General features: G+C 42.5%; 3 protein-coding genes across 4 annotated transcripts; 2 read left to right on the top strand and 1 right to left on the bottom strand.

Annotated features, from left to right (window-relative positions):
* The first annotated feature begins 269 nt into the window (after positions 1-269).
* On the top strand, positions 270-4,917 carry LOC105277761 (poly [ADP-ribose] polymerase). Its single transcript, XM_011336366.3, has 5 exons — positions 270-518; positions 1,235-1,376; positions 1,461-2,005; positions 2,144-2,349; positions 2,490-4,917. The coding sequence occupies exons 1-5, from the start codon at positions 405-407 to the stop codon at positions 4,441-4,443; spliced, it is 2,961 nt and encodes a 986-aa protein (XP_011334668.2). The 5' UTR covers positions 270-404; the 3' UTR covers positions 4,444-4,917.
* A 382-nt stretch (positions 4,918-5,299) lies between these two features.
* On the top strand, positions 5,300-9,335 carry LOC105277758 (uridine-cytidine kinase-like 1). Its single transcript, XM_011336360.3, has 10 exons — positions 5,300-5,560; positions 6,082-6,206; positions 6,818-6,988; positions 7,084-7,190; positions 7,328-7,498; positions 7,584-7,655; positions 7,738-7,989; positions 8,074-8,283; positions 8,599-8,784; positions 8,883-9,335. Exons 1-10 carry the CDS (start codon positions 5,505-5,507, stop codon positions 9,192-9,194), a joined length of 1,662 nt encoding a protein of 553 aa, XP_011334662.1. The 5' UTR covers positions 5,300-5,504; the 3' UTR covers positions 9,195-9,335.
* LOC105277759 lies at positions 9,299-14,020 on the bottom strand. 2 transcript variants are annotated; one of them, XM_011336362.3, is made up of 12 exons: positions 13,303-14,020; positions 13,070-13,147; positions 12,887-12,981; positions 12,727-12,795; positions 12,511-12,657; positions 12,178-12,253; positions 11,752-11,939; positions 11,491-11,635; positions 10,949-11,164; positions 10,502-10,620; positions 10,224-10,359; positions 9,299-9,799 (listed from the first exon to the last, which is right to left on the bottom strand). In XM_011336362.3, the coding sequence occupies exons 1-12, from the start codon at positions 13,654-13,656 to the stop codon at positions 9,476-9,478; spliced, it is 1,947 nt and encodes a 648-aa protein (XP_011334664.1). In that variant the 5' UTR covers positions 13,657-14,020; the 3' UTR covers positions 9,299-9,475. The 2 variants fall into 2 exon arrangements, with proteins under 2 accessions (XP_011334664.1, XP_011334663.1); XM_011336361.3 differs by having other exon boundaries at positions 12,511-12,795.
* Between the last annotated feature and the right edge of the window lie 18 nt (positions 14,021-14,038).

A 14,038-nucleotide genomic window follows, 5' to 3' on the forward strand; every position in this document is an offset into this window, starting at 1 on the left:
GGTTGGCCTATTAGTATGTTACATATTTCTCAGTATTTAACAAACCAAAACATAACAATATTAACATAATAATAATTTTTGAACATAATTACAATTACAAAAATTGATATTATACGGTAAATAATCATTTTGTTTCAAGTGCCATGCAGAAAACCGCCAATTTGCAATATTTGAGCACCAATCGCAAGTCGCAATATGGACCAATCGCGTCTCACTATCGTTTAGAACTATCTAGTTATCTCGCACGCGGTTGGCAGAAGTTGCGTGAAGGCGCGAGAGGAACCTAACCATTCTGGCGCCGGCAATGCTGCTGTTCGATTGTTAGCCGGTGTTATTGCGATTCTTGCTGTCCTTGATCATTTTCGTATTTTCGTGTGATCGGCAAGTTGAGATCGGTTGATAAGATGGGTGACGAAATGCCATATCGCACGGAATACGCGAAGAGCGATCGTTCCAAGTGTCAGCTGTGCAAGAGCCTCATCGGCAAAGGGAGCCTGAGACTCGCCGCTGTTGTTCAGGTAACCGTCCCGCTTCCGAGAACTCGCGCGAGTGGAATTGCGCGTCAATGGAACAATGGATGCGTTTTTCGCGTCTGTTGCTTCGACGTCATCGCTCAATGTTTTTCTATTTTATGCGGCATTTCCGTAGCGTATCTTCCAATTGTCAAGCATAAAATCTTCCGTATATTTTAATGGTTGCTTAATATAACTGTTAATGGCGTTATCTCGTTATACGCATACTGCGTGCGAATTGAATTATCATTAGCTATTGATCTCTTTCGATGACTATATCTGTTGATATCATCCCGAATGATCGCGTCGATTGCGTGATATCCGTGACACGTATCAAACTGTTAGGCTATTTGTTCTTAATCAATTTTTCTTTGTAGCATTGGCGTAAGTTATTTTCATTGCAAGTTAAAATCATCGTATTTTCCCATCAATATTACAAAGTTTTAACGAGAACGGTGAGGAAGAGACTCTCCTTCAGTATTACCTTTTGTTTTTTTGGTGTTTTTGAACTGAAGAATACGTAATAACAGATCTTATTTTACTTACAAGAATATTAGGAGAATATATCGATGTTTTTATGATTTTTTGCATTGGCTGTAAACAATAAACTAAATAAATGCAATTAACCGTAATTTATTATCACAATCTGATCTCTCCAACATATCTTCTCTTCGTAAGGAAACGAATCTTTAATATTACCATAGAATTGTTTACGTCTTTAGAGCCCAGTTCATGATGGAACGGTACCTAGGTGGTATCACTTCAAGTGTTTCTTCATGAAACAAAGACCAAAATCTACTGCCGATATAGCGTGTTTTGATGAGATTCGCAATGAAGATCAAGATGCGATTCGAAAGAAACTTGGTTAGTACACATTTCGAGCACAACCTGTAATTTTATTGTGAGTTATGGTTATTGCTTCATTTTATCCCATACCTTTATCTGCAGAGGAGTCTCTCAGTGCACCTGCCCAGACGTCCGGAAAAGGGAGGAAGAGAACAAAAGCTGGTGCCTCTGGTGGTGTCTCCGGAGACTTCAGAGTAGAGTATGCCAAATCCAACAAGTCCACATGTAAAGGTTGCGAGGAGAAGATAATAAAGGGTGAAACCAGGATATCGAAGAAGGATTATGAAAGTGAGGAAGCCAGAAGGTTCGGTGGTCTTGACAGGTGGTATCATGTGGAATGTTTCGTGAAACTCAGAGCAGACTTTGGCTACTATGAGAGCGGAGATAAGCTTCCAGGTGCCAAACAGCTCTCAAAGGAAGATCTTCAGAACCTGAAAGATGCACTGCCCAAAATGGCTGCGGGTGATGTACCACCACCCCCTAAGAAAGTTAAAAATGAACCGAAGGACGAGGCAGAGACAAAGGCAATCAAGAAGCAAAATGATGGGCTCTACGCTATCAAAGATCGAATATCGCATTTGGACAAGAAAGAATTGATTGCTATATTGGAGAAGAACCACCAGGACATTCCAACGGGCATATCTAACGTAAGCGCATCATGCGTGTTTAATCAAGAAATATCTTTATTTATTTTTGCAGGCTTGAAGTAGACACTGCGAGAGATATTTGTTTGTGTAATCACAAAGCAGATTTTTCATACCTCTAATCAGAAACCTTATTTACAGATTGTAAACCTCGTGTCTGATATATTGTATTTTGGAGCTCTGGAACCCTGTCCGATATGCGGAGGACAGCTCGTATATAATTCCGGCTTGGGTTATAGATGCACTGGCGATGCGACGGAGTGGACGAAATGCGAGTATGTTACCCAAGATCCGAAAAGGAATAAGTGCGAGATACCAAGTGCCTCGAAGAAAGACTTTCCAATTAAGTAGGTTCTTTCATTAAGCAATGAAGATAATAAATAAATTTTATTCTAGTCGTCCGTGAAAAACATTTTACGTCAATAAATATTAATAATAATCTTTAAATTAATATGATAATAAACAATTATTCTCACTCTGTTTCTAGGCCATACAAGTCTGTGGTAAGGAAACGGATATTTGAGATGACTGCATCGTCGTCGTCGAGTTCTGTTAAGAAGGAAGAGGATGAGGTAGACGGGCCAAAAGTGAAAGGAAAGCCACGGCCCCTGAAGAACATGCAGTTTGTTATACTCGGTCGCACGGAGAAAGACAAGGAAGAACTGAAGAAGGAAATCTTATTGCTGGGTGGTGTCGTTACCACGAAGCTTCACGGTGATCTGGCTGCTGTAATCTCGAATAAGAACGAAGTGGATAGGATGAATAGGAGAATGCAGGATGTTCAGTCATACGATATTCAAGTAATCACGGAGGACTTCGTGGAGGAAGCTAAGGAGTACACGGACGCACCCATTATGCTCCTGAAGAAGAAAACCATCTCCGAGTGGGGAGGCGACATCAATGCCAGGCTCTCCAACGTCATCGCCAAGTCCAACGCTTCCAAGAGCAAGAGCAAATTTGAAAAGTCCGTTTCCGGCAAGGTGAAAGTCAAGGTGAAGGGTGGCGGTGCCGTGGATCCCGCCAGCGGCCTGGAGGATTGCGCGCACATCTATCAGAAGGGCAAGGACAAGTACACCGCGACATTGGGTCTGACGGACATACAATTGAAGAAGAACAGTTTTTACAAAATACAGATTCTGAAGCACGACAAACACGAGAAATATTCCTTGTTCAGAAGTTGGGGTCGAATTGGTACCACCATTGGCGGGACCAAGTTGGACTACATGTCCCTGAAGGAGTGCATACAACAGTTCGAAGCACTGTACGAGGAGAAGACCGGAAACCAGTGGGAGGACAGAGAGTACTTCGTGAAGATGCCGCAACGGATGTATCCGCTCGACATAGATGATGGAAACCAGGAGGTCGCCTCTCTAGACTCGGACATCAAGAGCAACCTGCAAAAGCCGATTCAAGATCTGATGCGCCTGATTTTCGACGTGAACGAAATGAAGAAGGTCATGCTGGAGTTCGAGATAGACATGGACAAGATGCCACTTGGAAAACTGTCCCAGAAGCAAATCGAGAAGGCTTATGCGGTTCTCACGGAGCTGCAGGAGATACTCAAGAAGAGCAGCGTAGATCGCACCACGCTGATCGACGCCTCCAACAGGTTCTATACACTGATACCTCACAATTTCGGCGTGTCCGGGCCGAAGATTCTTGAGACGTCGAAGGAGATCAAAGCCAAGTGCGACATGCTGGACGCACTGCTCGAGATGGAGATCGCGTACAGTCTCCTCTGCGACAAGACCGATAAGAAGGAGAATCCGCTTGACAGTCACTACAAGCAACTGAAGACCGTCATCGACATACTGGACAAGACGAGTGAGGAGTTCAAGATGATCGAGCAGTACGTCAGGAACACTCATGCAACTACGCACATGCAGTACGAGCTTGAGATTGATGACGTGTTCGTCATCAAGCGAGAGGGCGAGGAGCAGAGATTCAAACCGTTCAAGAAATTGCCCAACAGGAAATTGCTCTGGCACGGGTCGAGAACCACGAATTTCGCGGGAATATTGTCCCAAGGTTTGCGCATCGCGCCGCCGGAAGCGCCCGTTACCGGCTACATGTTCGGCAAGGGTATATACTTTGCCGACATGGTGTCGAAGTCCGCGAATTATTGTTGCACGCACAGCGGCAACCCGACCGGTCTGCTGCTTCTTTGCGAAGTCGCCCTGGGCAATATGTACGAGAGGTATAACGCGGATTACATCGTGAAGCTACCGAAAGGCAAGCATTCGACGGTCGGTCGCGGCCAGACGCATCCCGATCCTCAAAGCGTTTACAAGACCGAGGATGGCGTTGAAGTGCCCTACGGAACTGGAGTACCTGCCAATATCAGTAAACAGTCAGCGTTGTTGTATAACGAGTACATTGTATACGACGTGGCTCAGGTGAAAGCGCGATATTTGCTAAGAATGAATTTCAAATACAAGTAAGGAAGAGGATACGTAACGCAGGGGTGTGATGTTTAAGTATCTTTTGAATTTATTAATTCGGTTGTGAGCGGAAAGTCCGTGCGGATTTCTTCAGCAAACTTTAAATGTAGAACTTTGTATTATTTGATTCTTGATACAAACAGAAAATTTTGTATTTCTAAATTCTTTATTAAAAAAATCCGTATGGACTCTCCGGTCAACCCAGTACACTTCATTATACGTTTAAGAATTTGAATATTTATGGGTATGTTCCTATTTGCCTACGTTCTTGATTAAAAGTGTTAAGTCTGAAGTTTCTGTTTGTGCTACAAGTTCCAAATTTCGTGATGTTACATTTTTTTATTCCCAGTGATAATATCTTCGATTGCAACGTGTTTTACGTGCCAACTTTTGTACTTTGTTTAAGTACACCAAATAATCTGTACTACCTCGAATAATTATAAGATTATTCAATAAATGCTATTAAATCAAGAATTTCCTTTGCAATTGCATAATCCTAATCCTAATGTGTGTGAAATTGAATAATATTTCTTACAAATGAAGCTTACTAGTTGAGACGCATTATTCTACTTAAATATGAAAATAGAAACGCTGACGAGTTGTATTATTTAGGAATAAAAATGTTTTCTAAACTTGAATTTCATATCGTTCAAAAGTTGCATCTCTGATCTAAAATTATCGAGTCATTACTAATTTTACATAAGATTTGTATCATTAGGCATATTTAAAATTTGATTCATAACACGAAAACGCTGCTTTCAAACTTCATATTGTGGCTGTAGTCTAGTTAACGTTTCAAACGCTTCAGAACGCTTTCTATTCTTGATCTTGATTAGTGATGTCGCCACTTTGGTTAGAAAGAACTAACCGCACGTCCGTACGTACGGCATTCTACGCGCAGTTCTCGGCAGGCTTCCGCGTGTCGGTTGTGCTGCATCGGTGCACCGAATTTACCTGATACACGGCGTGCCGATTACGTGCGACGCAGTAAGTCCAACGAGTGATAATCGCTCACGTGCACGCTGCTGGTGCCAAGATTGACGAGTTCGAGTTCGTAAAATATGGCAGCTAAAATGCAGCATCCGTTTGAGCCACCAAGCTCGGCGAGTTCCGAATGGTAAGTGCAAGACAATTATTCCTTAGCATGCCCTCGCAAAGGGCAACAAATGATTTCACTTTCTGAGGAAAGAAAAGATTAACATTCGTCGTACTGAGCTGTTCTCGCGCGATTTCTTGCCCACCCACACTGACGCATTTGCTACATGAGCTGCAAATTTATTTATTTAGTTATTATTAATAATATAAATTTATTATTATTATTATTGAATATATTTTCTAACGAATATACGTTTTCTAATAAATTTTTCGAATAAATTTAAAATTGATAAATGTATCATTGAATGCGATGCGATGATAATCAATCTATGCACGATAATTATCATAATGTATCAGCAAAAAATGATAGTCCAAAATATTTCGTATGATAATGTTATGAAATGCATGATATGTATCTCTTTAGATTCAAAGTATCAAACGGGAACTTGGATGGAAAGTTCAGCGTGCACCGCCGGCAATAAAATAAATTAAGTAAAACAAATGTCTCAATGCTGGAATTCTTTCTTTTTTTTCCTGTACTAGCGACGATGGCGACGTGTGCTCGGACGACCGCGAGATGTTCCTCGTCGACGAGCTGTGTGACGATGCCGAGCACTGCAGGCACTGCGACACACCAACACCGCAATCACCAAGGCCACCGTCCACAGGTAAACCATCATCAGATAAGCTTGTTCGACCGGTTTTACTCTTCTAGATTTCTTGCTATTCCAAATACCAGCAACCGAACGAATAAATTAAACTACTCTGTTATGATTGTGAAAACTGATGCACAAAACAAGGATAAAATATATTTAGCTGAAAAAATGCAGAGTCTGAATAGTTCTGAAGGGTCAGTCTCTCATTGATCTTGAATCATCTGATATAAAATTGCTCGGTGATTTACCATCTTATCAAGGGATGAAACTTTAAGAGATAATAATCTTATGATAAAGCAATATTTAATCGATGCAAATGTGCTTGTTAAGCTTGCTAAGCAGATGCATTGCTTGCAGACTCAATGGTCCCTACGAAGTTGCACCTGTGAGAGAAGATGCAAAAAATCCCATCCTTTATGTCACTTAATGAATTCATCAAAGATGGCTAAAAAGTATACAAGATCCTTCCCACCTTAATCCTACTCCTTCTACTATTCAATAAGTCCTTTCATCAAGTAGAAGACTATATTAACATCCTAAAAACATGAATTAATTTCATGGAAATGGTAGAGGAAAATAAGCCATGTATAATAATTATTATATTAAATATATAATTATAACAGGCTCGCAAAAGTCTCCAAGGTCACGCAGACAACGTACCACCAGTATGTCACAGTCGAGCAAGAAAACATCTGCAGAATCGATCCTCAGGAGCAAAACGCGGACTATTTATACGGCTGGTAGGCCGCCCTGGTACAATTCAGCGGGTCAACAAGTGGAACCCTTCGTAATCGGTTAGTACTCGTCGTTAATCCATTTGACTATGGTCTTCATTCATGAAATGGCTTTTAGATTAAATATAAATTTAAATCGCAATATAAAATTGCAGGTATTTGTGGTGGCAGCGCATCCGGGAAGACGACGGTAGCAACGAAAATCATAGAATCTCTGGACGTGCCATGGGTGACTCTCCTCAGCATGGACTCTTTTTATAAAGTACGTTGAGTAGATAAATCTGATCGATAAAGCAGCAAAAATACCTTCTTATGGTTGAGCATGTCGTTCGCCGGAGCGTAATAAAGAGCAAACACACGCATCGTGTAGATCATTATCATCAAGTACTTACCTTACAGGTGCTAAACGAGAAGCAGCACGAGATGGCTGCTCGAAACGAATACAACTTTGACCACCCTGACGCGTTCGATTTCGAACTTTTAAAGACCACGCTGCAGCGTCTGAAGGAAGGACGGATGGTGGAAGTTCCTATTTATAATTTCGTGACTCATCGCAGGGAAAGCAGAACGGTAAGTTGATCAACTCGTCGCGATTAACTTCCGTCGACTCTCGCGCTGAAAATCGATTTCGAGAACCGTTTCCGCTCTTTTTCAGAAAACCATGTACGGTGCCAACGTCATCATCTTCGAGGGAATACTTACCTTCTACAATGTCGACGTGTCGAAAGTAAGTAAAAACAAGGAGAAAAATTGAGACTCGCATATAACAATAGAATGTGATGGAGTAACCATGCGAACGCTTCCTCTAGATGTGCGACATGAAGATTTTTGTCGATACCGACGCTGACGTCAGGCTCGCCAGGCGCCTGCGGAGGGACATCTCGCAAAGAGGCAGAGATCTGGAGGGTGTGTTGAAGCAGTACAGTCAACACGTGCAACCGGCCTTTTATTATTACATCGCGCCTCTCATGGTGCACGCGGACATCATCGTGCCGCGCGGGGGAGACAACGAAGTGGCGATCGAGCTCATTGTTCAGCACGTCCATACTCAGCTTCAGTTGGTAAATTGCCAGTTTTTCCTATATAATTCAATAAAATATATAAGAGAATATGCGATTGATCTCTGTACGGTTTGACTTTTTCAGAGAGGCTTCAAACTGAGGGAAAAGCTGGCGCACTCGTACATTGGCCAACCGTTGCCTTCGTCATTGTATCTACTCCCGGACACGCCGCAAATAAAGGGTCTGCACACGTTTATACGAAACAAGGAGACCTACAGAGATGAATTTATTTTTTACTCGAAACGATTGATCCGTTTGGTCATCGAATATGCGTTGTCTCTGTTGCCGTTTGAGGTATCGATTTATTTTTGTCAATTTGTACTATCGCGTCATTCGATATACAGCTTTTAAAAAAATCTTTTAAAACAAAAGAACTGTTAGAACTGTTGCGAAGAAAATTTACTCATAAAAGTACAACCAAAAGAGATTCAAATGAGTAAAAACAATTCTCTCTCGAATTTCTCTCTCGAGCCATTCGCTTCAAGATCTTTTTTAAAATGAATAAGACGTATCAGATGTGTGAGCTTCAATTATCTAGCAATGTAACGCGTTTGCTCACGCAGGCGAGAGAAGTCGGCACTCAAAGCTCATTGTTTCCCTTTTTCAAAGGATGTGACGGTCGAGACGCCGCAGGGAGTGTTGTACGGTGGCAAACGGGGCGCCACGGACAAGATATGCGGAGTATCGATACTGCGAGCCGGCGAGACCATGGAGCAGGCCGTTAGAGACGTGTGCAAGGACATTCGCATAGGGAAAATTCTCATCCAGACTAATCAGCAGACCGGCGAACCCGAAGTAAGCGCTCGAAAATTTAACTTTGCGTCCAAGCTTGAAACGTTCAAGCTCTCCCGATTGTTCAAGAATAAACTGGTGATTTCTCTTCTGCGCCACAGTTGTATTATCTCCGGCTGCCAAAGGACATAAAGGACTACAGAGTGATACTGATGGACGCGACCGTCGCGACCGGCGCCGCCGCGATCATGGCGATCCGGGTGCTGCTGGATCACGACGTCGCCGAGGAGAATGTGCTGCTGGCGTCGCTGCTGATGGCGGAATCCGGCGTGCACTCGATCGCGTACGCGTTCCCGCGGGTGAAAATCGTCACCTCGGCGCTGGATCCCGAAATAAACGAGAAGTTCTACGTCTTGCCCGGCATCGGCAATTTTGGCGACAGGTACTTCGGCACCGAGCCATCCGACGATTGAGGCAAGACTCGTAGATCTCTAACTGAAGATGTATATCCGCTACGTCGTCGCGTGAATTGTGATACAAACAAAGAGAAGGAGGAGAGAAGGAGGTACGATAATCGATAATTTATCATGTCTTTAATAAAAAGCGTGTTACATTAATGTGATATATCACCCACACTGTCGCCCTTCGCCCTTACTGCGATTCCGTTTCGCGGACTCTATCGCTTTAGGATGTCGGCGTCGTCGTATCGTTATCTTCGTGCGCGTAACGCTGACCTTTAGATATGAATTTACGCTCAGAGAGGCGTCGTGCCAACGCCGCCCGTTTCCGCGATATCGGCCGCGGTGCCACGCAACTGCCTGTACCCTCGCGAGCTAGCTCGATGCGAGCGTCTCCACGTGTCCAGATTGCCGCCACCGGGATTGCTCGGCTGGCTCAGGAGGTATGTTATTAATCGATCCAGAGCGGCCAAGTCCTCGCTCGTATTGCCGGAATTCAAGATCTTGCGCGACCGCGGGTAATCTTTATCCTCGCTTATTATCTCCTCGACGTCCTCGTTCTCCTTCATGTTGCTCCTACCAGCAGCCCCGCAGCCGCGAAGCCCGAATCGAGGTCCGATCTGCAACAATTTCGTGTATCAACGCGTTTGGTAACGTTCGCTACCATCATGGTTGGAAAACCGTACGCCACAGATCATTTTCTTATTTTTCATATTGATAAAATAGGATGTATAACTGTCTTTATAAAAATAAATAAAAATATTTCTTATATACATAATTTCTACATTGTTTCTACATTGATTTTCATAAATAATAAATTATGATAGCAAATAATAATGAATAAAAATAAATTAATATTAATCTCTTTATATTATAAAAAAGAATTGCTGTCGCACATGTGTGACATTTAATCTTTCTCTCAAGAAAACTGAAGATGTGGTAGCGAACATATTAAAATTGCGAATCATCAATAATTAAAAATAAAAATCCTAGAAAGTTTCTTAGTGACGAAACATGATGAGATTGAGATGGATGCTAAAGTACCTCTTCCGGCCCGTGCTGTCCGTAACTGAGTCTTTGCACTTTCCTGAAGGTCTCGTCATTCATCGCCTCCCTTACTGCCTCGTTCAGCGTGCGCTCCAGCGCTCGTTGCTTTCTCTTGCTCAATCCGTCGTAGTAACTAACATGAAACGGAATTTTTATTATTACATTCATTTGTTACTCGCTTTCAATATATTTCTCTCATTCATTGTAAAATATAGAGAAGCATAAAACTCCGTTTCTTTTTTTTCATATTTAAGTTCTCGTGGCTAATTCATTACCTCGAATTCAGGGAACTGTTATCTCTCGAGATATTCTTATCGCGGACAAGACGGATATCGTGTTCCCAAAACCGACGCAGTTCCGGTGTGGACGTGTACGGCGCGGCCACTTCTTTAATCTGGAATGAGGGATTACACAGCAGAAGCAAAAATAACGTCGGTTTTATTCTTAACGCGCGTGATAACAAAATGTCAATTCTACAATTGACATTACTTAATGGAGAACACATATATGTGTTATCGTATATCGACACGGTATACGATAAAATAGTTCACGTCATTGCCACTTTGACTGTTCGCCTCGTGCAATTAGCGTTACGGTGCAATTACGGTGTGTGTAACGCTAATTTCTCGTCGGTGAGGTAACGATACGAGCGCAAAACGGATTGCGGCTGCAATTTGCAATGGTACGCGGGCACACCTGTATCGCGTGCTAACTTTAATTACCTTCAGGACTATTATCGCTGTAATAAAGATGCACATTACGTTGATAAATGTCAGACACGCGCTGATAATGCCATTGCAGAAGAACTCTACGGGCAAGTAGTCGCTGTAGATGTACTTATACGAGCTATTGAAGTTCGTGTAGGACTCCCCTTTGATGTGGGGCATCTTTATAGGGCGGTATATGAGCCATATGCATCCGAGAGCCCAGAACAAGCCCTGCGAACCATAAAGAAGCTCTTAGTCCGATAGGCGCAATTACGCCATTACGCTAATCGTCGTTTACGTTAATTAGCATCATTACGCTAATTATTCGTCTAAGAGAAGAAAAAAAGAATGATCATTACGTCTCTATTTCCTTATTTAATCTATTTTTTTCTCTATATCACCTTACTTAAATTTAAATCTGTTTATTTTTTAGTATTTTAATAAGTATTTTAATGTATTTGATGCAGAGAGCATTAGCTAAACACTAAACACTAATGAGATACTTGTGCTTTTTCCAATATTTTACTATTGCGGTGTGCGATGTCACTTGTGCTTACGCAATTAACAACTGGCGGCAATAATGAGGCCGATATAGCGACGCCAATTAGCGGTCCATTGCTGCCCTGCAGCAGAGCGACTGCAACACCTGTGCCAGATGGAAGAGCCCAAAGAACACCCATCCAGAGCGACCTGTAGTTGCCTCTGTGAAAAAAAAGTGATTAGCAATTATAATTTGTAATTATATAATCGTATGATTGAAGCGTGTGTCCTATTGCATCATCAACTGATTGATTATACAAATGATCATTCTCCCGTACCTGCCCTTCATTTCGTCGGTTGGCCAATCGTTGTAGCCCCAAGGCATCTCGGTTGTGCCGAGAATTAGGCCAAATATGAAGCCGAAGAGTATCGACAGAAAGATACCGAGCATCAGACTTTTCAGGCCGACCAGCTGCAGATCTCGGTCAGCTATGATAGTGCCGAAGGTCAGAGACATCACGGGCCCCTTTGGCCAACGACATAAAACGCCTCAGGACAATTGCAAATAATGACGCGCAAGAAAATATATTTCGGACCTTTACAGTAGAAATAGCTAAAATTTAATTTGGCTTCTGGGTTGGAGCCACGTTCCTTGTCATTTTAATTCCATATTTGGAACAAAAAATGATGGGAAATATTTCGGTTCCAAATCGGAACCAATTATAAGAATGTACTTGTTTATTAATGCATTTGAAGAGGTTTACCATAAGGGGCGAGACCAGCATAGCCGCAACGACGTTAGTCGCGCTATTCTCGACTAGACCGAGGGCAGCGAGGCAGCTGCAAAGTTGTAATTCCTTCAACATGATTGTCGTTAACACAACTGTCGCAGTGACATGATAATTAAATTATGTAATAATCAAATAGCAATTGTCACTGAAGGGTGAGGATTTTTTTCTTTTAGCAGTACTAAATGATGATCTTGTTTTCATCGATTTGAGTAGACTTACCGGAAAGCGTCCGTATTTCTATTTCACTAAATTATGAATTTAGAAATTGCATATAGAGCAGCGATACGAATTATTTTAGCTTCTTACTCCGCAGTTAATACCAGCAGCACGTAATCAAAGGTCAGATCACCGCCGCTGCGAACACCATCAACAACCTGCTGCACCGTCAACTTCGACCTGATGGATCCAACGAAGGATTCCCAAGCATTGTTACGATCCTCCGACTCTTTCCGCCTAAACGACATAAAATACGTGATGGACAATTGCGTTTTTACCCAAGTTTCATTAAGAAAATCAAGAAACCTGCGAGCAACGTCGTCCTTGATCGCTGTAGTGCTCACACTGCTATACGTGCATTGCGTCGGGATTACGCTAAAATGATTCACGTGATCAATGTCCATTATTTCCGAAGCTGTCGATATTGATTCACTTGCGCGATTCTTCCCACTTAGCGAAAAATCACCTTACTATCGAGTTCATCTTGACGCCGATACCCATCTCGGTCAGGCAATGTATGCAGTTCTCGCAGGGCTCGCCGGCGGGAACCGGAAAAATCACCTTCCACCATAAATTCGCGTTCACATTCGGAAATGTATAGATATATATATCGAAGGAAATATTTGCGATATTCTTTCTCTCTCCGTACCTCATAATACATGTCTTCCTTGTCCTTGCACCACACGACGTGTTCTACCTTAAGCTTCTTGAGGAGCTCTTCTAGGACCTAGCGAAGTACATTTATTCATTGAATATATTTGCTTATTCAATAAGCCAATTATATTTATGAAGTAAATGTATCTTTTATTTATTAATCACTTATTAATTAATCACTTGAACAGCTTATCTTAGAACTACCGTTTCTACTCTATCGTACTCTACCGTTTCCATCGACACGAAGACCGGCGTCTTCGACCGTGCAGGATACCCGCGAAGACGCCTCCTAGAATCGACGCCAACGTCGATGCCGACATCATCATCCTCGTCGTCATCATCAACACGACCATCATCCTCCAACGAGAGCAACTGTGCGCGTGTCTTCACTTCTTTCAAACGCAGATCCACCTTCGGTGAAGCAGTGATCTTACTCTTGCTTCTCTCGACTCTCTTCCGCTTCAGGGGCACGCCGAACACGAGCTCGTGCTCGTAGCTCAGTGTGGGAATGCAAACCAGAAACACGACACCCCCGGGCATGCTTGCTGCGTTTGCTTGATAGTTTCTCTCGAAGAATTTCATTCACGCGAGCAGCATCGCGCGATCGCCAAGACTGTCTTGTGCTCCTCTTCGCTGTGCTGTGATCTTCGGAAGATCGAAAGTATCAACTTCATTAGCCTGCGATAATTATTTTATTGCCTGGTTCGTAATTGTCTCGCGAGTTTGATGACGACTTTGACCTTCAGCCGTAAACGTGACACTGAAAATGCTCAAGTTCAGTTCCTATCAAGAGGAATCAAGCCACGTCGTAAAACTGTCTCGTAATTTTTCCATTTTTCTCAGGAAAGTGAACGTTAAAAGCATAATGGAGAGAGCGTAACAAAAAGTTTGTATATTTCTAAATGACTCGTGAACAACTAAATATTATTATTTCTTAAATTTTCAGAATGATTATTGTCGACGA

Source organism: Ooceraea biroi, chromosome 12, assembly GCF_003672135.1.
Source record: "Ooceraea biroi isolate clonal line C1 chromosome 12, Obir_v5.4, whole genome shotgun sequence".
NCBI classification, from domain to species: domain Eukaryota; kingdom Metazoa; phylum Arthropoda; class Insecta; order Hymenoptera; family Formicidae; genus Ooceraea; species Ooceraea biroi.

What these genes read in the sequence shown, in the direction of transcription:
- LOC105277759 (XM_011336361.3), bottom strand. Translation starts at nt 13,656, where the DNA reads ATGAAATTCTTCGAGAGAAACTATCAAGCAAACGCAGCAAGCATGCCC. An exon ending in ACCGACGAAATGAAGGGCAG is followed by an intron (nt 11,636 to 11,751) that starts GTACGGGAGAAT and finishes TTTTTTTCACAG; the next exon opens with AGGCAACTACAGGTCGCTCT. An exon ending in CAGCGATAATAGTCCTGAAG is followed by an intron (nt 10,621 to 10,948) that starts GTAATTAAAGTT and finishes CCCTCATTCCAG; the next exon opens with ATTAAAGAAGTGGCCGCGCC.
- LOC105277761 (XM_011336366.3), top strand. Translation starts at nt 405, where the DNA reads ATGGGTGACGAAATGCCATATCGCACGGAATACGCGAAGAGCGATCGT. An exon ending in GACTCGCCGCTGTTGTTCAG is followed by an intron (nt 519 to 1,234) that starts GTAACCGTCCCG and finishes TTACGTCTTTAG; the next exon opens with AGCCCAGTTCATGATGGAAC. An exon ending in AAGAAAGACTTTCCAATTAA is followed by an intron (nt 2,350 to 2,489) that starts GTAGGTTCTTTC and finishes CTCTGTTTCTAG; the next exon opens with GCCATACAAGTCTGTGGTAA.
- LOC105277758 (XM_011336360.3), top strand. Translation starts at nt 5,505, where the DNA reads ATGGCAGCTAAAATGCAGCATCCGTTTGAGCCACCAAGCTCGGCGAGT. An exon ending in ACCAAGGCCACCGTCCACAG is followed by an intron (nt 6,207 to 6,817) that starts GTAAACCATCAT and finishes TAATTATAACAG; the next exon opens with GCTCGCAAAAGTCTCCAAGG. An exon ending in TGTCTCTGTTGCCGTTTGAG is followed by an intron (nt 8,284 to 8,598) that starts GTATCGATTTAT and finishes CCTTTTTCAAAG; the next exon opens with GATGTGACGGTCGAGACGCC.